Below are 22960 nucleotides of genomic sequence, written 5' to 3'. Positions count from 1 at the left end.
AGAGAGAGCGAGGAACTGCAGCAGCAGCCAGTTTTTTTTCTTTGTTCACATGTGCGCAAGCGAACAAATCGTCCGTGAATTTAATTTTATTAACTACACAGATGTATAATAAAACAAATGGTGACTGGTTTATTACACAATTATGACAGAGTTTGAGGGGAGAGCGAGGAACTGCAGCAGCAGCAGCCAGTTTTTTTTTCATTGTTCACATGTGCGCGCGCGAACGGGACAGTAGGTCCTCAAACTGGGTCCTGGAGACACGGAAGTACCGCTGAAAGCGGCCGTCATCCAGACGCAGCTCCTGCAGCAAATGATGAAACTCTCCGAATTTGGAACGTCTCATGAGGATGTTGTGAACCCAGGGGCGGTGCCACTGGTGATGTTTGTCAGCTTACAAATAGAGCACAGCAACTCGCTCTGTGTGATCAAGGTCTGCCATGTTGACTTGACAGCAAGCGGAATGGAAGCTCCTCCTATTTGATGATGTATTTGAGCGAATTTTCACAGCGAACATTCCGCCCAAGCAAAGTAACACACCGGGCGATGATGGCACGTCCATCGCCAGGCGAGGGAGGCAAATTTGTGGCATCACGTGGTGTCCGGTGTGAACACGGCATTAGACACAATCTAACCACTAGGAGCAGTGGGCAGCCACAGTCCGGCGCCGGGGACCAACTCCAGATGGAGACGCTGCCTTATTCAGGGGCAGAGAAAGGAGCAGACCCTAAATAAGCATGTGCTGATGTTTGGATTGTGGGAGGAAACCGGATTGCCCGGAGGAAACCCACACAGACATGAGGAGAACATGCAAACTCCACACAGAAAGGCCCAGGCAGGAAGCAATCCCATGACCTTCTTGCTGTGAGGCACCAGTGTTAACCACTAAACCACCATGCTGCATTTATTTTTAACCCCATCCATATTTGAATATGGAGGTATCATCTCAGTGAGTGGTTCTCACTCCGTGTCACCGACTGAACAGTCGCCCCTACAGATCGGCCCCCTGCCTTCACTGCACGTGTCATTTCAGAGTGTTAGCAGCGATTAAGAGATTTTCACCTTGTTTCTGCTTAAAACTGACTTTAGAATGATTTAAGAGGTTTTACTTTGTCATCTGATTGTTAATAATCACATTATTCCCTTTGGTAGCTTTGGGTGTAGAGCAGAGGTTTCAAACTCATTCCAGAAAGGGCCAAGAGGGTGCAGGCTTTCTTTGCAACCGCCCACTCCACCAGGTGATTTCAAGCAGGTGGAATCAGTTAATCAGTGAAATCACCTGGTGGAGTGGACGGTTGCAAAGAAAGCCTGCACCCTCTTGGCCCTTTCTGGAATGAGATTGAGACCTCTGGTGTAGTGACTCAGACTCAGAGAGTCAGACTCAGACGTGCTGCTGCAGCACTCTGATCACTTCCTCCATCTTTTATTATGAAATAATGCTGAATTTATGTGGAAATGATTGTTGTACAAGAGCTTCAGATATCTGTCGCTGAGATAGATGATGACTAGAGTGCAGTTTTAAGCAGAAATGAGGTGATAAACGGTGAACCGCTGTTTACACTCCAAAATGATGCCTGTGCAGTGAAGGCAGGGGACTGATCAGTCTGTGACACCGGCCCTCAAGTATCACCTTACCTACACATTTTCCATCTCTCTGCATTCTGCAACACACTGATTAGCTCATTTATGTGTGCAGCCACTCACGCACAAACAGACACCTGAGTCTGAGATGGGCAAGGAGTTTGAATGGTGAAAATTCAGCCATAATGAATCTGCATGACCATGTCCATAACGGGCACCCTGTAATAGACACACGGCATGGTTTAACAGTCTGATGGCATGGTTAAGTCTGGGAGCATGCGCTGGTGCTGTGCTTTGTGCAAGTTCCACATCAGCACATAAACGCCTTCGTCCCTGGGCAGCAAGCATCCAGAAATAGGTGACGTAGTCTTCACGGAATGTCTGGACCATGGCAACACTGTGAACTCCCAACAGTGTGGGGACAGTTCATAAATGCTGCACACTCTTGAAGTGTGTTGTTCCTGGAAAAGCATGACAATGGTTGTCCACACGAGTCAACAAACACAGGATGCATTGCAGTGGCACAAATCCACTGCAATGCATCATCCACCCAAATTCATGAAAAAACAGATTATCAGGACAACTGCAATATACTTTCCCTACAAGTAAAATTTCATCGGAGGGAATAATGGATATGATGATACTCCTCTCCCACCACACACACACACACACACACACACACACACAGACCCAGCCTCATTAGCAGTCAGGCCACACTGACTACTAATCATCTGTACACACTGTTATAATGAATCTAAATCTAAAGTAAATGTATCTTTCTTCCCTTTGCAGCTTTTACAAAAAATGTAATAGGTGTGTTTTCAGCCTGCATAGGTCCATGATGGCTAAAAAAATCATCTTGTATCCACTGCAATAAACATCCGAATTGCTTTCCGCGTCCTGGAAAATGCCCATCATATTAAAATGAGTAAAACACTTACCTTTACCAAATCATCTTTTTGTCCCCTCTAGACTTTCTGAGAGAAGACACTTTGGTTGGCACCAGTTTCCTGCGTGTGGCAGCTCATGACGATGACTTTGGCACAAATGCAGCTGTCACTTATTCCATGTCTCTGGAGCAGCCGGAGTACTTGGGGGTGAACACAGTCACTGGATGGGTTTATGTTAATCAGCCCATATCACAGGTCAGTCAGCAATTATTAGCACATTCTCTCAGTGCACTCACGGTTTCTAACACACGCCAGAGTGTGGGTCTGTGTCAACAAAATTAATGAATAAGCCATCTCCAAGTGCCTGTTTGCCACTCCCTGTGTGTGTGTGTGTGTGTGTGTGTGTGTGTGTGTGTGTGTGTGTGTGTGTGTGTGTGTGTGTGTGTGTGTGTGTGTGTGTGTGTGTGTGTGTGTGGAAACACCACGGAGACATTAGAGAGATAGAGGGCGAGCACTAATATAAAAATATACGCGTTGGCTAAATCGTTTATAGTCGAGTCAAAATGCTCTTGTGGGATGACCCCTTGTGTGGATTAATTGTCCAATATTATTTCCTATGAGTTGAGCATTTCTTCCAATGGTGCTGTTGTGTTTGGATCCCTTTAGCATCAAAGCTTTCATCCTGATATTCAAAACAGTCAGCATTGCTATGATGTTTCTTCCCAGCCTGTTTATTTTTACTTTATTTAACCTTTATTTAAAGCTGTATGGACTTATGGATTTCACAAAACTGACAAAATTTTGTTTCTACCGAAATCCAAGCATTATAATGTAGGCTTATTTTTGTAACATGCTACAATATAACTGCTCATTTTAATAAGGAGAACATATTTACTTGGGGCCAATGTTGACAAATCTGTGAGATTTCTTGACATAGATGTGAGGAGCTCCTGATACCTTTGCTACAGAATGAAGGTCAACATTGCGCTACCTTTTCTTAGGATCCTAACTCACTGGGGTGCAACAGCCTGCGAATGGCAGTTGACAGAGAAATGCTGTATTTCACGCAACGGTCACTGGATGGTGCTCTTCATTCGCAGAGCATTGCCAGCATCGTGCCTGGATTTTGAATTTTTCAAAGTTGGTGAGGTGACAAGGCTCCTCCAAGTATTCTCCCAGAGCCATCGCTGGTGTCCTGGGACCCTCTGACAGTACTCGCTGTGACTCCTAACATGAGAGATTCATATAAGAACTATGGGGGGGAGGGGGGGTTATGCCACCCGCATGAGCTGCGAGGAGCACAACAAAATAGCGGAGATGATCGGAGAAGAACAGCCACTTCTGGAAGTTGCAGAGTTGCTGCCATTACCATGGACATCAGGACTTCTGGGCTTATGCATTTAATGCTTTTTGTTCTTTTTGGTTTGTTTTTTATTTATTTATTTATTTTTATTGAGGCACCACTGTGTTGCTTTTAATCTTTTTTATTTGGAGCGCTCTCTCTCTGTCTCCTGCCCCTTCTCTCTCTCTCTCCTGCTCCTCCTCCTCTCTCTCTCTCTCTCTCTGTCTCTCTCTCTCTCTCTCTGAGGATGTGTGGTGGGAGTTCTTTGATGTGTCTGTTGTGAGTGAGGAAATATGAGACATGCCTTTAAATGACACACTGCTCAGTTCCAGCTCCAACAGCGCACATAAGTGTTTTTAAACTGGGAAAACCTTTCTGCTAAATGCCGTGCTGCGGAAATGTGACATCATATGTCCATCAGAGCCAAAACACAGGAGAATGGAGGAGGACGTATCTGTGTCAAATCAAAGTCCAGATCCACGCCGGCTCTGCTGTGGAGACCCTGAGTGGAATAAAGAAAAAAACAAGGGAACAGCAAAAACGACTTACAATTTTATTGCTGAATGAATCAAATCAAATCTAAGGATGCACACCCCTGAAGCACTGCTGGACATAACTGTGTCACGGAGAAAACGCTGTTCAAGCTCATAAACAATTGCTGTGCACAGAAGTCAGTGCTGAAGACATCCACACACATAGATCATATAAACGTGGATTATATGCTGGCCATGGAACACATGACACAAGATCCAGCAGGGACATCATTCTGCAAGTCAGTGAGTGTGCTGTAAGCTTAATTATTATTATTTTTTTAAATGATTATTTCTTTCTTTTTGGCATTATTGGGAACATTGAGGGAATTTCCAGGGTCTATTCACATGGATAACAGCAGAATAATAAGAGCTGAACACTGTGTCCAAATGTGTCATTCATGTTCAGCTGCAAGTAGCTACTTCGAGATACCAACTGCGACACTGTCGCTCGTTCGCGTGTTTAGTTGCTAATTCGCATTTCCAGCTGCCCTCCAACACTCACGCCGGTGAAATAGAATCCTTACTGTATGGTTGAATGGTTAGCGCTGCCCTAAGGCGATGACTAGATGTCTTTGGTACTAGGTCTCTTTGGAGGATCCTTGTACAATGCTGAAATGGCTTTGTGTCAAATGAGCTGTTACTTGGGGAGACTCATATGAGGAGCATCATACATTATGAGGGAGCAGCACCAACATTGTGGAAATGCGCATTTTTTTTGGGCATGCTCTAGCATGTAGATGGCAAGTGTTAAGGATCACAGCAGATAGAGAAGGCCAAGAGAATGCCAACCTTCTTACCAAGTTGCAGGAAATAGATGGTTACTTATGAGAGGATGGGGTGGTGTGGTTGTCTGCCTGGGTGGATACTATCCAAGACCCAAGGTGGTTGCATAGTGTGGTGGATGCAGTGCACCGTTGCAGCACCACTTCAGGGTCCCTGACGACCTGGTAGATACCATGTTAATATGAATGTCCATAGGAATTAAACCCTTGTACTGCAGGTACATCATAATACTACCGTTTTGATGAATAAAAATACCAATAACTTAAAAAAAAAACTGTGACCATACGCGAATAGAAACAAATACAATTAGTTATTGAAAAAGGTGAAATAACTGCAAGGAAAATTTCATTGAGTTGGTACGTTTCACCATTTCTCCATGGAATATGGAATTGTGTCAGGAAGGGCATCCGGCGTATCTGAGTGCAAACAAGGGACAGCTGAAGGGACTTACTTTTAATCAATATGGAAACCTTGCAGCATATCCACCTGAGGCCATCTAATATGACCATCTGGTATTGTGAAGGCTTTCCGTCCGTCTGCCCATCCATCTGTCCATCTGTCTGTGCTCTGCAGAAGTCCAGTCTTATTACTGCCAGAGGCTTCAAAATTACAGGGTACATTCTTGGGACACAGACCTTGGACACGTTTCAAAATGGGTAACCTTGACCTATTTTAAGAGGTTAAAATGTCACATTCTGTTTCAATCTGTTCAGTTTTGTTTTTGAGTGGCGGTAATGGCGGCCAGTGTTGCCAAAGTAACTTTGAAAAGTTACTTCATTAGTTACTTTATACAGTTATATTTTACAGTTACTTCATTAGCAGCTGTGGACAACTTGTCGGCAGCTGCTGAATGTAATTAATAAAGTAACTCGTAATCTAAATTGGTTATTTTTAAGATTTGATACTCAGAAAAGTAACTATTAGTTACTTTGCTGACTAGTTACTTTGCTGATTGCTCCATTTTCCAAAAAAGACAGAGTGAAAGAGGTAGTGTGTCTGAGAGAGAAAGAGTGTGTGTGTGTGTGTGTGTGTGTGTGTGTGTGTGTGTGTGTGTGTGTGTGTGTGTGTGTGTGTGTGTGTGTGTGTGTGTGTGTGTGTGTGTGTGTGTGTGTGTGTGTGTGTGTGTGTGTGTGACAGAGAGAGAGAGAGAAAATTAAGGTAAAATTAAGGTAATAATTTGCATGATCATTACTGAGTGGAATGGAGACAAAATAAAGAAGCTAGAATAACTTGAATTAAATAATTCAGCTAACTAATAAGACCAAAACCTTTAAATTAAATTGGTTCAAATGAATTAACAGTGTAGAGGACAAAGCAAATTAAGTATACAAAACCACTTGTTTGCTAAACTTGAGTTAGTCTGACTATAGGCGTCTTGTGTGTACTTACGAGAGTTAGAATTTCTTTAAAAAAAACCATGCAAATTGCTGTTACCTTGGGCAAGTGCTAGTACACCCCTAGCCTCTCTTGCCAGGGTTATGGCATTTCCATGTTGCCTTGCATGTTAGCTCCAGGAGGAGTAAAGGCTAAAGGAGTAAACAGAAATTCTACATCCAGTTGGACCTGATGTAGATCCTGGTGTCCTTGCCTCCTCAGACGTTCTGCAGGGCTAAAGAAGGGCATTCGTCCGAGGGCAAGCATGTGTCTTTTTATTTCTGCCCAGGCTCAAGAGCTGAAGATATGGTTGTGACGGTTGTTGTCATTCCAAAATCTGGTGTCTAGGGATACTTCAGCAGCTGACCATACGACCACACAGCCCTATTTAGGGCCCCTTCACACATAGTGCGAATTTGGTCGATTTGCGCATAAAGTGCCCATGAAGCAGGAATCGTGTGCAAAACGTGTAAAATCGCAGCTGTCTCATACACCTGTTGCTATAACTATTTGCGCATACCAGTGAGAGCCCATCAAACCCTCTCGCGGTAGGTGTCAGACAAATTCCAGGTGACACACACGAACATCTAACACCGCTTGCATAGCACTTTGAAAATTTGTGGCCATTCGCACTATTAACACGACAACAGTCAGCAGATAATCATTGTCATGCTGGCAGTGAAATTTGTCTAAGTGCCCTACGAGTGTGGCTTTGAGCTGTGCGTTGAACTGACAGGACGTGTCGCTGCCAACAGCAGCAGGTGTGGAGATCTGTCGTTCTGGACATCCCAGCTGGACAACACGTACTGTGTTTGGACGGACATGCACTAACAACTGCCCACTGTAACGCATTTGTGTCTGCTTGCTGTCATCACATGGACATAAATAAAAACATGTATCGCTGTGGTAACAGGCTGCAGCGTGGGTACGCGCATGCATGCTGCAGCCCATTCACAGGCTGCCCCCAGGTTGAAACGGACCGTCAGATCATAACACACAGCGGGCGATCTGACTGTCACATCACCCACGTGAGCTCTGTTCCACATGACGCGGTGTCAGTCCTGCGGCATGCCAGCAGGATACGTGCACGGACAGGCTGGATGCGCGCCAGCAGATGTGGACATGATGAGAGTGAACTGCTTCTCATTCATGTCATTTCGTGACTGTACGTCTGTGACCATGGGTCATCTACAGAGAAACAGACAGATCATATAGGTATTGCCCACTTATTAAGAGGGATTTAGTATAATGCAATGTTTTTATATGGTGTGCAGTTTTATTTTTTTTTTAATACATCCATGTCCTTCCTGATATCAGGCAGTTTTCTGCACCTTTCACAGGCCAGTGATGGTAGCTCAGTAGTAAAGTTTCTGACTGGCAACCAGAGCTTTTGGAAAGTGTGGGTTCGAATCCCGTGGGTGACATGTATTTTTTTTTTTTTTCACAGCAGTTGCGCGATGTGGTTACACATGCTCATACTGCGTTCCTGTGTGCACAAAACCATTGCAACATGTACAACTCCAATTCCAATGGAGTTGGGACATTGTGTAAAATGTAAATAAAAACAGAATACGATGATTTGCAAATCCTCTTCAAGCTATATTCAATTGAATACACCACAAAGACAAGATATTTAATATTCAAACTGATAGACTTTTTGTTTTTGTGCACATATTCCCTCATTTTGACATATGCTCTCTCCTTCTAGTCCCTGTTAGCACTCTAGCTGCAGCATTTTCAATTAACTGAAGGCTTTTCAGGGAACTTTTAGGACAACCTGATAATAATGAATTACAATAGTCCAGCCTAGAGGAAATAAATGCATGAATTAGTTTTTCAGCATCACTCTGAGACATTTGGTCCTAGCACAGAACCTTGTGGAACTCCATAATTAACCTTAGTCTGTGAAGAAGATTCCCCATTTACATGAACAAATTGTAATCTATTAGATAAATATGATTCAAACCACCGCAGCGCAGTGCCTTTAATACCTATGGCATGCTCTAATCTCTGTAATAAAATTTTATGGTCAACAGTATCAAAAGCAGCACTGAGGTCTAACAGAACAAGCACAGAGATGAGTCCACTGTCTAAGGCCATAAGAAGATCATTTGTAACCTTCACTAATGCTGTTTCTGGACTATGATGAATTCTAAAACCTGACTGAAACTCTTCAAATAGACCATTCCTCTGCAGATGATCAGTTAGCTGTTTTACAACTACCCTTTCAAGAATTTTTGAGAGAAAAGGAAGGTTGGAGATTGGCCTATAATTAGCTAAGATAGCTGGGTCAAGTGATGGCTTTTTAAGTAATGGTTTAATTACTGCCACCTTAAAAGCCTGTGGTACATAGCCAACTAATAAAGATAGATTGATCATATTTAAGATCGAAGTATTAATTAATGGTAGGGCTTCCTTGAGCAGTCTGGTAGGAATGGGGTCTAATAGACATGTTGATGGTTTGGAGGAAGTAACTAATGAAAATAACTCAGACAGAACAATCGGAGAGAAAGAGTCTAACCAAATACTGGCATCACTGAAAGCAGCCAAAGATAACGATACGTCTTTGGGATGGTTATGAGTAATTTTTTCTCTAATAGTTAAAATTTTATTAGCAAAGAAAGTCATGAAGTCATTACTAGTTAAAGTTAAAGGAATACTCGGCTCAATAGAGCTCTGACTCTTTGTCAGCCTGGCTACAGTGCTGAAAAGAAACCCGGGGTTGTTCTTATTTTCTTCAATTAGTGACGAGTAGTAAGATGTCCTAGCTTTACGGAGGGCTTTTTTATAGAGCAACAGACTCTTTTTCCAGGCTAAGTGAAGATCTTCTAAATTAGTGGGATGCCATTTCCTCTCCAACTTACAGGTTATCTGCTTTAAGCTGCGAATTTGAGTTATACCACGGAGTCAGGCACTTGTGATTTAAAGCTCTCTTTTTCAGAGGAGCTACAGCATCCAAAGTTGTCTTCAATGAGGATGTAAAACTATTGACGAGATACTCTATCTCACTTACAGAGTTTAGGTAACTACTCTGCACTGTGTTGGTATATGGCATTAGAGAACATAAAGAAGGAATCATATCCTTAAACCTAGTTACAGCGCTTTCTGAAAGACTTCTAGTGTAATGAAACTTATTCCCCACTGCTGGGTAGTCCATCAGAGTAAATGTAAATGTTATTAAGAAATGATCAGACAGAAGGGAGTTTTCAGGGAATACTGAAAACTCCCTTCAATACAAACTCCCCTTTGTGAACAACTGCCTGAAAAAGTAATCCAACAGTTTAAGAACAATGTTTGTCAATGTTCAATTGCAAGGAATTTAGGGATTCCATCATCTACAGTCCATAATATAATCAGGAGATTCAGAGAATCTGAAGAACTTTCTACACGTAAGTGGTAAGGCTGAAAGCCAACACTGAATGCCTATGACCTTCGATCCCTCACTGCATTAAAACTGACATCATTGTGTAAAGGATCTTACCGCGTGGGTTCAGGAACACTTCAGAAAACCATTGTCAGTTAACACAGTTTGTCGCTACATCTACAAGTGCAAGTTAAAACTGTACCATGTAAAGGGAAAGCCATACATCAACAATATCCAGAACCACCGCCGCCTTCTCTGGGCCCGAGCTCATTTGAAATGGACAGATGCAAAGTGGAAAAGTGTGCTGTGGTCTGATGACTCCACATTTCAAATTGTTTTTGGAAATCATGGACATCGTGTCCTCTGGACAAAAGATGAAAAAGATCATCCAGATTGTTACCAGCGCAAAGTTCAAAAGCCAGCATCTGTGATGGTATGCGGGTGTGTTAGTGCCCACGGCATGGACAACTTACACATCTGTGATGGCACCATCAATGCTGAAAGGTACATCCAGGTTTTGGAGCAACACATGCTGCCATCCAAGCAATGTCTTTTTCAGGGACGTCCCTGCTTATTTCAGCAAGAGAATGCCAAGTCACACTCTACACGTGTTGCAACAGCGTGGCTTCGTAGTAAAGGAGTGCGGGTACTAGACTGGCCTGCCCGTCAGCGCAATGTTTCGTTGTGCGCTCATATGAGCTATACCGCCATGAGTCGCCCTGAGTTGTACATATTCACACTATGTGTGAAGGGGCCCTTAGGGATGGCCTGCGTGCCCGAATCCGGGGAGGGCGCTAGAAAAGGTGTGCTAAAAAAGCCGACACCAGACCATTATTTCCTGGATCTTCCTTCCTTGTGCCCAGCGGAATTTATTTCCTTTTTTTAACTCTACCTGCTCAGGAATATTAGACTCTGTTGCACTTTTTAAATGGAGGTCCATTAAGCCAAAACCAGGTCCTTGGTTGAATGACACTACACATGCCTTAAGAAGGCGCTGCAGGCAGGCTGAACGTAGATGGAAGAAAGATAAGTTGCATGTGTCACTAGACATTCTAAGAGGCTGTCTCTCAGATTATCAGAATGCTGTTAAAGAGGCCAAATGTAAATACCTTTCTTGTGTCATCTCTGCCAACTGTAATCACCCCCAAGTGTTGTTTAATACAATTCAGTCAGTTATAAGTCCATCAGATAATGCGTTTAAGAATGCAACAAAATCAACCTGATGATTTTCTCCATTTATTTTATTGATAAGGTGGCCTTGGTTAGACAGAGCATAAGCAAGTCACCAAATACTCTAGACCTCTATCACGCCCCTGTTGCTCCTGCTGTGTTTAGTACATTTGATCCAGTGTCACTTTCACAGCTCTCCGATGTAGTACAGAAACTGAAACCTACTAATTGTCCTTTGGACATTATTCCATCTGGTGTGCTTAAGCAGGTTTTTGACACAGTTGAACCATTTCTTCTTCACTTTTTCAATACCTGTCTAAGGCTAGGGTCTGTGCCAACTGTTTTTAAGCAGGCTGTGGTCAGACCACTTATCAAAAAACCCAACCTAGACCCTGTTGTGCTGTCAAATTTCAGACCGATGTCCCATCTGCCCTTTCTTTCCAAAGTCCTTGAAAAGCTTGTTTTCACTCAGTTAAACTCATTCCTGGTTCAGAATCAAATTTGTGATAAATTTCAATCCGGATTCAGAGCGCGCTATACCACAGAGTCTGCATTTTTAAAAGTGCAGAATGACATCCTGTTGTCTCTGGACTCCAAGACACCTGCGCTACTGGTTATGCTGGATCTCACTGCAGCATTTGATACAGTGGACCATTCCATCCTGCTGACCCGCCTGGCCCAGCAGGTGGGCCTCCAGGGACCTGTACTGCAGTGGTTCAGTTCATATCTTTCAAATAGGTCCTTTACTGTTATGATTAATGACCTCTCCTCTTCACCAGGTCCTCTGACCTCCGGTGTGCCACAGGGTTCAATTCTTGGTCCTGCCCTTTTCAAGTTGTACATTATGCCATTAGGTTCTGTTATTGCCCATCATGATGTGTCCTTTCATATATACGCGGATGACTTACAAATTTATCTGCCTGTGACCTCCTCTTCAGACACACAGTCCATTAATTCCTGTCACATTGACATAAAGCGTTGGCTATCACAAAACTTTCTCTGTCTGAACGAGTCAAAAACTGAATTCATCCTCCTTGGATCTTCCAGCCATGCAAATTCAGTTAAAAACATCACTTATTTTGGCTCTCAGCTCAACCACACTGTCAGGAATATGGGTGTGATTTTTGACGAAGATTTAAAATTCAGTCAACAAATTGACTCCGTGGTTAGAGCAAGCTTTTTCCAACTCAGACAGTTAGCCAAGGTCAAATCTTTACTAAACCGTACAGATTTTGAGAAAACCATCCATGCTTTCATTAGCTCAAGTCTGGACTATTGTAATGCTCTATACAGTGGACTTAATCAAGCCTCTCTTTACCATCTGCAGCTGGTGCAGAATGCGACTGTTTGCTTCTCACCAGCACTCACAAACACGACCATATCACACCAGTTTTTTACTCCCTCCATTTGCTCCCGGTTCAGTTTCGAATACAATTTAAACTCTTGATGTTCATCTTTAGTTCAATCCATGGCCTCGCACCACCTTACCTCATTAACATTTCGACCCTTCATTAGCCCAGCAGAGCCTTGCGCTCCTCAGACCAACACCTGCTGGTGGTTCCAAGGTCGAGGTACAGACATTGGGGTGATCGTGCCTTTGCCGTGGCAGGTTCTAAACTCTGGAAATCTCTTCCTCTGGAGTTACGCTCCATCTCATCCCTGCCCCTGTTCAAAGCCAGGCTGAAAACCTGGCCTTTGAACAATTGGCCTTTGACACATAGAGCTGTGACTCCCTGTGAATTGACAACTGTAATATATTTTAGATGTACATGTTCTATTTTATGATTGTTTTTAACTGTGTACAGCACTTTGATCAACTATGGTTGTTATAAAGCGCTTTAGAAATAAAACTTGATTGATTGATTAGATCAACTATCAGTTCTTTGTGGTGAACTGAGTGACATCAAATGTCCCTTGGGTCATCCTCTCCTACTTCAAGGATGTCGTGAAGAGAGACATGAAGGACTTTGACATCTCTCTGTCTGCTTTTGAGGAAATTGCTGCAGACAGACCTGCATGGAGATCTGGCATCCATGGTGGCAGCCTTATCTTGTCAGGCAATTTCGTCAGCTCCGCCATTGTCAACGTACTGCCAGAGTGTCTCGGTGCCAACAGTGACTACACAACGTATGACAGCCCTTCACTACTATCATCAATTTGATGTAGAGGCCAAGCCAAGCCGAGCCATATATTATGTAAAAGCTAGCGAGAAATAAACACTTCTAAAGCTGAAAATGCTGTTTTTGTAACCTGATAACACCTCTGGAGTCATTTACAAGGCATTTTGCTGACATTAGTGTGCATGATAGCGCTCGCTAATTCAAAGCTAACTTTCTATGGAGTTAAATTGTATTTAAATTGTATTGTACTTGGCCCCACAAATCTTAGAAACATGGTGTCTAACCAGATCCTTACTCTGGATGGCATTACCCTGACCTCTAGTAATACTGTGATAAATCTTGGAGTCATTTTTGATCAGGATATGTCATTCAATGCGCATTTTAAACAAATATGTAGGACTGCTTTTTTGCATTTGCGCAATATCTCTAAAATTAGAAAGGTCTTGTCTCAGAGTGATGCTGAAAAACTAATTCATGCATTTGTTTCCTCTAGGCTGGACTATTGTAATTCATTATTATCAGGTTGTCCTAAAAGTTCCCTGAAAAGCCTTCAGTTAATTCAAAATGCTGCAGCTAGAGTACTGACAGGGACTAGAAGGAGAGAGCATACGAGGGCTGTCAATAAAGTATAGGTCCTTTTTATTTTTTGCAAACACTATATGGATTTCATTCATATGTTTTTACGTCAGACATGCTTGAACCCTCATGCGCATGAGTGAGTTTTTCCACACCTGTCGGTGACGTCATTTGCCTGTGAGCACTCCTTGTGGGAGGAGTCGTCCAGCCCCTCGTTGGAATTCCTTTGTCTGAGAAGTTGCTGAGAGACTGGCGCTTTGTTTGATCAAAATTTTTTCTAAACCTGTGAGGCACATCGAAGTGGACACGGTTCGAAAAATTAAGCTGGTTTTCCGTGAAAATTTTAACGGCTGATGAGAGATTTTGAGGTGATACTGTCGCTTTAAGGACTTCCCATGGTGCGAGACGTCATGCAGCACTCTCAGGCACCATCGTCAGCCTGTTTCAAGCTGAAAACCTCCACATTTCAACCTCTGTTGATCCAGGACATGGTGAGAGAACAGAGAAGTTTCAGAAGAAGTTGGTTTTAGCATTTTATCCGGATATTCCACTGTTAAAGGAGATTTTTTTAATGAAAGACGTGTGGACGGGTCCACGCGTCGGGACGCAGCTGGCGCGGTGTGGCGGCACAGGAAAAACACCTCCGTGTTGATAACCATTTGTAAAATCCAGGCGGCTTTTGATGGCTTTCAGTGGAGTGAGTATATGAGAAATTGTTTAACAGCTGGACATGTTCCAACTTGTCCTGAAGTCTTCCAACGGAGGTGTTTTTCCTGTGGCGGAGCGTCGCGGCGGCTGCGAGCCGACGCTGCAATCCGCCCGCACGTCTTTCATTAAAAAAAATCTCCTTTAACAGTGGAATATCCGGATAAAATGCTGAAACTGACTTCTTCTGAAACTTCTCTGTTCTCTCATGACGTCCTGGATCAATAGAGCCTGAAATGTGGAGGTTTTCAGCTTCAAACAGGCTGACGACGGCGCCTGAGAGCGCTGCACGACGTCTCGCTCCGTGGGAAGTCCTTAAAGCGACAGTATCACCTCAAAATCTTTCATCAGCCGTTAAAATTTTCACGTAAAACCAGCTTAATTTTTCGAACCGTGTCCACTTCGATGTGTCTCACAGGTTTAGAAAAGATTTTGATCAAACAAAGCGCCAGTCTCTCAGCAACTTCTCTGACAATGGAATTCCGACGAGGGGCTGGACGACTCCTCCCACAAGGAGTGCTCACAGGCGAATGACGTCACCGACAGGCGTGGAAAAACTCACGCATGCGCACGAGGGTTCAAGCATGTCTGACGTAAAAACATATGAATGAAATCCATATAGTTTTTGAAAAAAATAAAAAAGACCTATACTTTATTGACAGACCTCGTATCTCACCCATATTGGCCTCTCTTCATTGGCTTCCTGTTAATTCTAGAATAGAATTTAAAATTCTTCTTCTTACTTATAAGGTTTTGAATAATCAGGTCCCATCTTATCTTAGGGTCCTCATAGTACCATATCACCCCAATAGAGCGCTTCGCTCTCAGACTGCAGGCTTACTTGTAGTTCCTAGGGTTTGTAAGAGTAGAATGGGACGCAGAGCCTTCAGCTTTCAGGCTCCTCTCCTGTGGAACCAGCTCCCAATTCAGATCAGGGAGACAGACACCCTCTCTACTTTTAAGATTAGGCTTAAAACTTTCCTTTTTGCTAAAGCTTATAGTTAGGGCTGGATCAGGTGACCCTGAACCATCCCTTAGTTATGCTGCTATAGACTTAGACTGCTGGGGGGTTCCCATGATGCACTGAGTGTTTCTTTTTCTTTTTGCTCTGTATGCACCACTCTGCATTTAATCATTAGTGATTGATCTCTGCTCCCCTCCACAGCATGTCTTTTTCCTGGTTCTCTCCCTCAGCCCCAACCAGTCCCAGCAGAAGACTGCCCCTCCCTGAGCCTGGTTCTGCTGGAGGTTTCTTCCTGTTAAAGGGAGTTTTTCCTTCCCACTGTTGCCAAGTGCTTGCTCACAGGGGGTCATTTTGACAGTTGGGGTTTTTCCGTAATTATTGTATGGCCTTGCCTTACAATATAAAGCGCCTTGGGGCAACTGTTTGTTGTGATTTGGCGCTATATAAATAAAATTGATTTGGTTTGATTTGATTTAAATTTGTCTCATTAATACCTATGCACAGAGTGTGATCTACAAATATTCCTTGAATTGCACAACTTCCGTAAATATTGCTTCTGATTGATTGGGGCTTTATTGAACATGTACATGTAAGACAGAGGGATCTTAATAATTAATTAAACTTCAAATTATAAAGAACACAATGCTCATACAGCCAAGGGTATTTTACCATTGCATTCTTTTTTTTTTACTTTGATAAAACAACTATCAGTTAAATAAGATAAGTTTGTCTCCAAAAGGATATGCAAGTTTTAAAGAAGCTAGTTAACAACATGAACCAAAGCTAGACCAAGCATTCATGATATGCACACTCTTAAGGCTATGAAATTGGACTGTTAGTTAAAAAAAAATGTAGAAAAGGGGGTGTTCATAATAATAGTAGCATCTGCTGTTGACGCTACAAACTCAAAACTATTATGTTCAAACTGCTTTTTAGCAATCCTGTGAATCACTAAACTAGTATTTAGTTGTATAACCACAGTTTTTCATGATTTCTTCACATCTGCAAGGCATTCATTTTGTTGGTTTGGAACCAAGATTTTGCTTGTTTACTAGTGTGCTTGGGGTCATTGTCTTGTTGAAACACCCATTTCAAGGGCATGTCCTCTTCAGCATAAGGCAACATGACCTCTTCAAGTATTTTGACATATCCAAACTGATCCATGATACCTGGTATGCGATATATAGGCCCAACACCATAGTAGGAGAAACATGCCCATATCATGATGCTTGCACCACCATGCTTCACTGTCTTCACTGTGAACTGTGGCTTGAATTCAGAGTTTCGGGGTCGTCTCACAAACTGTCTGCGGCCCTTGGACCCAAAAAGAACAATTTTACTCTCATCAGTCCACAAAATATTCCTCCATTTCTCTTTAGGCCAGTTGATGTGTTCTTTGGCAAATTGTAACCTCTTCTGCACATGTCTTTTATTTATCAGAGGGACTTTGTGGGGGATTCTTGCAAATAAATTAGCTTCACACAGACGTCTTCTAACTGTCACAGCACTTACAGGTAACTCCAGACTGTCTTCTGTCTTTGATCATCCTGGAGCTGATCAATGGGTGAGCCTTTGCCATTCTGGTTATTCTTCTATCCATTTTGATGGTTGTTTTCTGTTTTCTTCCATGCGTCTCTGTTTTTTTTTTTTTTTTTCCATTTTAAAGCATTGGAGATCATTGTAGTTGAACAGCCTATAATTTTTTGCACCTGCGTATAAGTTTTCCCCTCTCCAATCATCTTTTTAATCAAACTACACTGTTCTTCTGAACAATGTCTTGAACATCCCATTTTCCTCAGGCTTTCAAAGAGAAAAGCATGTTCAACAGGTGCTGGCTTCATCCTTAAATAGGGGACACCTGATTCACACCTGTTTGTTCCACAAAATTGACGAACTCACTGACTGAATGCCACACTACTATTATTGTGAACACCCCCTTTTCTAATTTTTTTTACTAATAGCCCAATTTCATAGCCTTAAGAGTGTGCATATCATGAAAGCTTGGTCTTGTTGGATTTGTTGTTTCCCATGTAACAATAAGAAATATACTCAAAACCTGGATTCATCTTTTTGTCACATAGCACTACTATTATTCTGAACACTTTTATATATATATATATATATATATATATATATATATACAAACATACTGGAACCAAGACCATTTGAATTTATCGTGAGACTTTGATCAGACGACAGGCTGCGTGCAGTGGCTTAAGACGAGCTGTGTTTTTTGAGGGTATTAACTGAAACAATTTAGAAACGGGAGATTATGCACATGATTTGACTTGCAAAGCACTGTTAACTCAACGCTAACAGCTGCTCAGAAATTAAAACATGAAGCCAAATGCTTGCTGCCGCAAAGATAAATTCCTTCAACATAAATAAAACAGGTCTTTTTTTCATTAAAGCACAAATTATTCAGATTGTATTACAGAAATAAATGCTAAATATTCATGTCCCACATGACGAACAGCACGTTGTCTCTTCTAGTTGATAATGTAAAGTAAATGATTCACTGTGTCAGTGGTGTAATAGCTTACTGACAGCACGCGCCGTGTTTTCCCTTTTCATTTACTCAGATGCCAGAGCTTCTCCTTTGCTAGAAACTATAGCACCACAGCGCTGTTTTATTCATCACATTTCAGTGCACTCATGTCACAAGTCTCCAGCAGTTCTGCCACTGACTTCATGCAGAATTGAACGCATTCAATCGGAAATCTCATTGAACAAATCTGTTACATATTTCAAAGCAGTTTCAGAAGTTATTTGAATCATCTTGCAATATCTCTGCTGTACTGCGTATTGGAATGCACAACATTAAATGTTAAATGTCTCTGGTGTTCTGAGACCTTGTGTTTTGATTTCGTCATTACACTGAACAAAATATAAGACTAAATTTTCACACCAGCTTTCACAGTGATGTCAAAAGGAAAGTCGGTGGTTTGTGAAAAAGATGTGATGCTGAGCAACAGTGCCAAAAACAAGTTTTATTACATCTTCAGCCCTTCAAGCAGGGCTCTCGCCAAACATCTCAGAGTATGACGGTGCTGCACCTTTACAACAAGTACACTTTACTGCACACAGAATCAGGTGATGAACACAAATAAAGGCCTTGATTCTTTATAGTATGTATATAAAAAGGTGGGTTTTTTTACATTTGTAGAGTGACAAATATTCCATTAATAACAGTGTTTTATTCATCTATCATCTGGGGAAAATCGACCAATGCCATGCAAGTCTGGTATTACGGAGATGTCATGAGATTTCAGCGTACAGTCATGCCAGGGAAAAGCTACGCCGCAAGGCCTGAAAGTGGCAAATTTTCATGTTACGTAACATCACCAGGGAAACAATGAGTTATTTTCAGATTTTAAATGGAGGGAATACAAAAGGACTGTGTTTGAGCCAGACCTTTTCTGGCTCATATCTGATATTTCTGTGGCAAATTTGAATGTACAGTAGTGATCAGAATAATAGTAGTGCTATGTGACTAAAAAGATTAATCCAGGTTTTGAGTATATTTCTTATTGTTACATGGGAAACAAGGTACCAGTAGATTCAGTAGATTCTCACAAATCCAACAAGACCAAGCATTCATGATATGCACACTCTTAAGGCTATGAAATTGGGCTATTAGTAAAAAAAAAATGTAGAAAAGGGGGTGTTCACAATAATAGTAGCTGTTGACTGTACAAATTCAAAACTATTATGTTCAAACTGCTTTTTTAGCAATCCTGTGAATCACTAAACTAGTATTTAGTTGTATAACCACAGTTTTTCATGATTTCTTCACATCTGCGAGGCATTAATTTTGTTGGTTTGGAACCAAGATTTTGCTTGTTTACTAGCGTGCTTGGGGTCATTGTCTTGTTGAAACACCCATTTCAAGGGCATGTCCTCTTCAGCATAAGGCAACATGACCTCTTCAAGTATTTTGACATATCCAAACTGATCCATGATACCTGGTATGCGATATATAGTCCCAACACCATAGTAGGAGAAACATGCCCATATCATGATGCTTGCACCACCATGCTTCACTGTCTTCACTGTGAACTGTGGCTTGAATTCAGAGTTTGGGGGTCATCTCACAAACTGTCTGCGGCCCTTGGACCCAAAGAGAACAATTTTACTCTCATCAGTCCACAAAATATTCCTTCATTTCTCTTTAGGCCAGTTGATGTGTTCTTTGGCAAATTGTAACCTCTTCTGCACATGTCTTTTATTTATCAGAGGGACTTTGTGGGGGATTCTTGCAAATAAATTAGCTTCACACAGGCGTCGTCTAACTGTCACAGCACTTACAGGTAACTCCAGACTGTCTTTGATCATCCTGGAGCTGATCAATGGCCATTCTGGTTATTCTTCTAACCATTTTGATGGTTGTTTTCTGTTTTCTTCCACGTGTCTCTATTTTTTTATTTTTATTTTTATTTTTTGTCTATTTTAAAGCATTGGACATCATTGTAGATGAACAGCCTATAATTTTTTGCACCTGCGTATAAGTTTTCCCCTCTACAATCAACTTTTCAATCAAACTACGCTGTTCTTCTGAACAATGTCTTGAACATCCCATTTTCCTCAGGCTTTCAAAGAGAAAAGCATGTTCAACAGGTGCTGGCTTCATCCTTAAATAGGGGTCACCTGGTTCACACCTGTTTGTTCCACAACATTGACGAACTTATTGACTGAATGCCACACTATTATTATTGTGAACACTTTTCTACTTTTTTTACTAATAGTCCAATTTCATAGCCTTAAGAGTGTGCGTATCATGAATGCTTGGTCTTGTTGGATGTGTGAGAATCTACTGAATCTACTGGTACCTTGTTTCCCATGTAACAATAAGAAATATACTCAAAACCTGGATTAATCTTTTTAGCCACATAGCACTACTATTGTTCTGAACACTACTGTACCTTTTCTTTTTTTTTTCTTTTTTTTAAGTTAATTTCTTATGAAAGCAGCGGCTTAGTCTGAATTGGACATCAAAGTCGGACATCTTTCTTTTCAAGTTTGAAGAGGTGGAAAGAGGTGGATTTCTTCAAAAATGCTAATTAGAGTTTGGAAATGAGAGAAAATCTTGTTTTGAAGTTGAGATTTCATCTCATCTGGCTGCTGTCGCACAGGGATAGAAAGCTTAGCCATGATGTGCACTGTAGTGCAGCTGAGAGTTAAACTAAGATGTATGTCTTGACGTCACTATTCTTATTTGGGAAAAAATAGTTTATTAACAAAGTAGTTAAATTTTGAATAGGAATATATTTTAGTGAGGTGGCAATTGTCCTGGATCAAGACGAAGAGCCAAGCTTTGAATGACTTCCTAGAGTCTGAGATGTATCTGTATGCAGTGAAAGTCTCAGACTTGGAGAGAGATTCATTCATATCTCACCAGAAATGTTCATGCCTCTGGGTCCTCAACCTTTTAGATCAAAAGATACCTGGGAAGAGCGTACAGAGTCAAAAGCTCACCAGATTGCAGTGTTTGGTGATACTGATACGTTTGTAGGAGAACACAGGTCAAAGCCCTCCATCTTCCACCTTTGGAAAACAGTGCATGACACAACTCAGGTGTTATTTATTGTTTCCATCCTATACCATTGTCATTTTTATGGTCAGTGCCCACATTTCTGTAGATCATGATACCAGTTGTGCTTATCTGTGCTCTGGTGGGCGGGTTGTTCTTAAAGTTAGGTGTGGTTAGAACGAAGCTGGTAGATTCCTATTGTCACTCTTGCGTTCCGGGCTAATTCCGTCAAAAATAGAACCCCAGTAGCAGACAGCCATGAGACAGGAGGGTGTGCTACAAAAATCCAAGATGCTTCAATAGTCCAAAAGTGAGAACAAAAGGCAATCAAGCAGGTGCAGGTACGTGCATACAACAAAAAGTCGAACACAAAAACATGGGGCAAAAAAATAACCGCGAGGTGCTATGGGGAAAGATAAAACGAAGACAGCTGGCAACTCATGACTGAATACAAGACAGAACACGAGAAGAAATACCACTACACATGAGCAGCCATACGTCAACTGCCTGGCAAATGGAACAACAAACTGGTGAGGCTTTAAACGGGAAAACTAATGACTGACAGGTGCAAAATCACAGACTGGAAATAATAAGGACACGTGAAAAACTCAAGGAACAAAGAACGTAAAAACACATGGAACAGAAGAACAACATGATAAATAATAAACACTGATCAGACAGCAAACCAAAAGACAAATGCAAGTAATCAATCAATCAATCAACTTTTTTCTTATACAGCGCCAAATCACAACAAACAGTTGCCCCAAGGCGCTCCATATTGCAAGGCAAGGCCATACAATAACCATGAAAAACCCCAACGGTCAAAACGACCCCCTATGAGCAAGCACTTGGCCACAGTGGGAAGGAAAAACTCCCTTTTAACAGGAAGAAACCTCCAGCAGAACCAGGCTCAGGGAGGGGCAGTCTTCTGCTGAGACTGGTTGGGGCTGAGGGAAAGAACCAGGAAAAAGACATGCCGAGAAGGGGAGCAGAGATCGATCACTAATGATTAAATGCAGAGTGATGCATACGGAGCAAAAAAAGAAAGAAACAGTGCATCATGGGAACCCCCCCACAGTCTACGTCTAAAGCAACATAACCAAGGGATGGTCCAGGGTCACCCGATCCAGCCCTAACTATAAGCCTTAGCGAAAAGGAAAGTTTTAAGCCTAATCTTAAAAGTAGAGAGGGTATCTGTCTCCCTGATCTGAATTGGGAGCTGGTTCCACAGGAGAGGAGCCTGAAAGCTGAAGGCTCTGCCTCCCATTCTACTCTTACAAACCCTAGGAACTACAAGTAAGCCCGCAGTCTGAGAGCGAAGCGCTCTAATGGGGTAATATGGTACTACGAGGTCCCTAAGATAGGATGGGACCTGATTATTCAAAACCTTATAAGTAAGAAGAATTTTAAATTCTATTCTAGAATTAACAGGAAGCCAATGAAGAGAGGCCAACACGGGTGAGATATGCTCTCTCCTGCTAGTCCCCGTCAGTACTCTAGCTGCAGCATTCTGAACCAACTGAAGGCTTTTTAGGGAACTTTTAGGACAACCTGATAATAATGAATTACAATAGTCCAGCCTAGAGGAAATAAATGCATGAATTAGTTTTTCAGCATCACTCTGAGACAAGACCTTTCTGATTTTAGAGATATTGCGTAAATGCAAAAAGGCAGTCCTACATATTTGTTTAATATGCGCTTTGAATGACATATCCTGATCAAAAATAACTCCAAGATTTCTCACAGTATTACTAGAGATCAGGGAAATGCCAACCAGAGTAACGATCTGGTTAGACACCATGCTTCTAAGATTTGTGGGGCCAAGTACAATAACTTCAGTTTTATCTGAGTTTAAAAGCAGGAAATTAGAGGTCATCCATGTCTTTATGTCTGTAAGACAATCCTGCAGTTTAGCTAATTGGTGTGTATCCTCTGGCTTCATGGATAGATAAAGCTGGGTATCATCTGCGTAACAATGAAAATTTAAGCAATACCGTCTAATAATACTGCCCAAGGGAAGCATGTATAAAG

The 22960-nt window shown here is 41.9% G+C and overlaps 1 protein-coding gene across 1 annotated transcript in view; it reads left to right on the top strand.

The window, feature by feature from the left end:
* LOC117516100 (neural-cadherin-like) overlaps nt 1-22960 on the top strand; it is a 540129-nt gene that overhangs the window by 266255 nt on the left and 250914 nt on the right. Inside the window, exon 11 of the mRNA XM_034176992.1 lies at nt 2551-2723. Coding sequence (XP_034032883.1) covers nt 2551-2723 — 173 coding nt within the window. The remainder of the gene's footprint in view (nt 1-2550; nt 2724-22960) is intronic.

Source organism: Thalassophryne amazonica, chromosome 8 (assembly GCF_902500255.1).
Source record: "Thalassophryne amazonica chromosome 8, fThaAma1.1, whole genome shotgun sequence".
Lineage (NCBI taxonomy): Eukaryota > Metazoa > Chordata > Actinopteri > Batrachoidiformes > Batrachoididae > Thalassophryne > Thalassophryne amazonica.
This window is presented reverse-complemented; position numbering and strand designations above follow the sequence as displayed.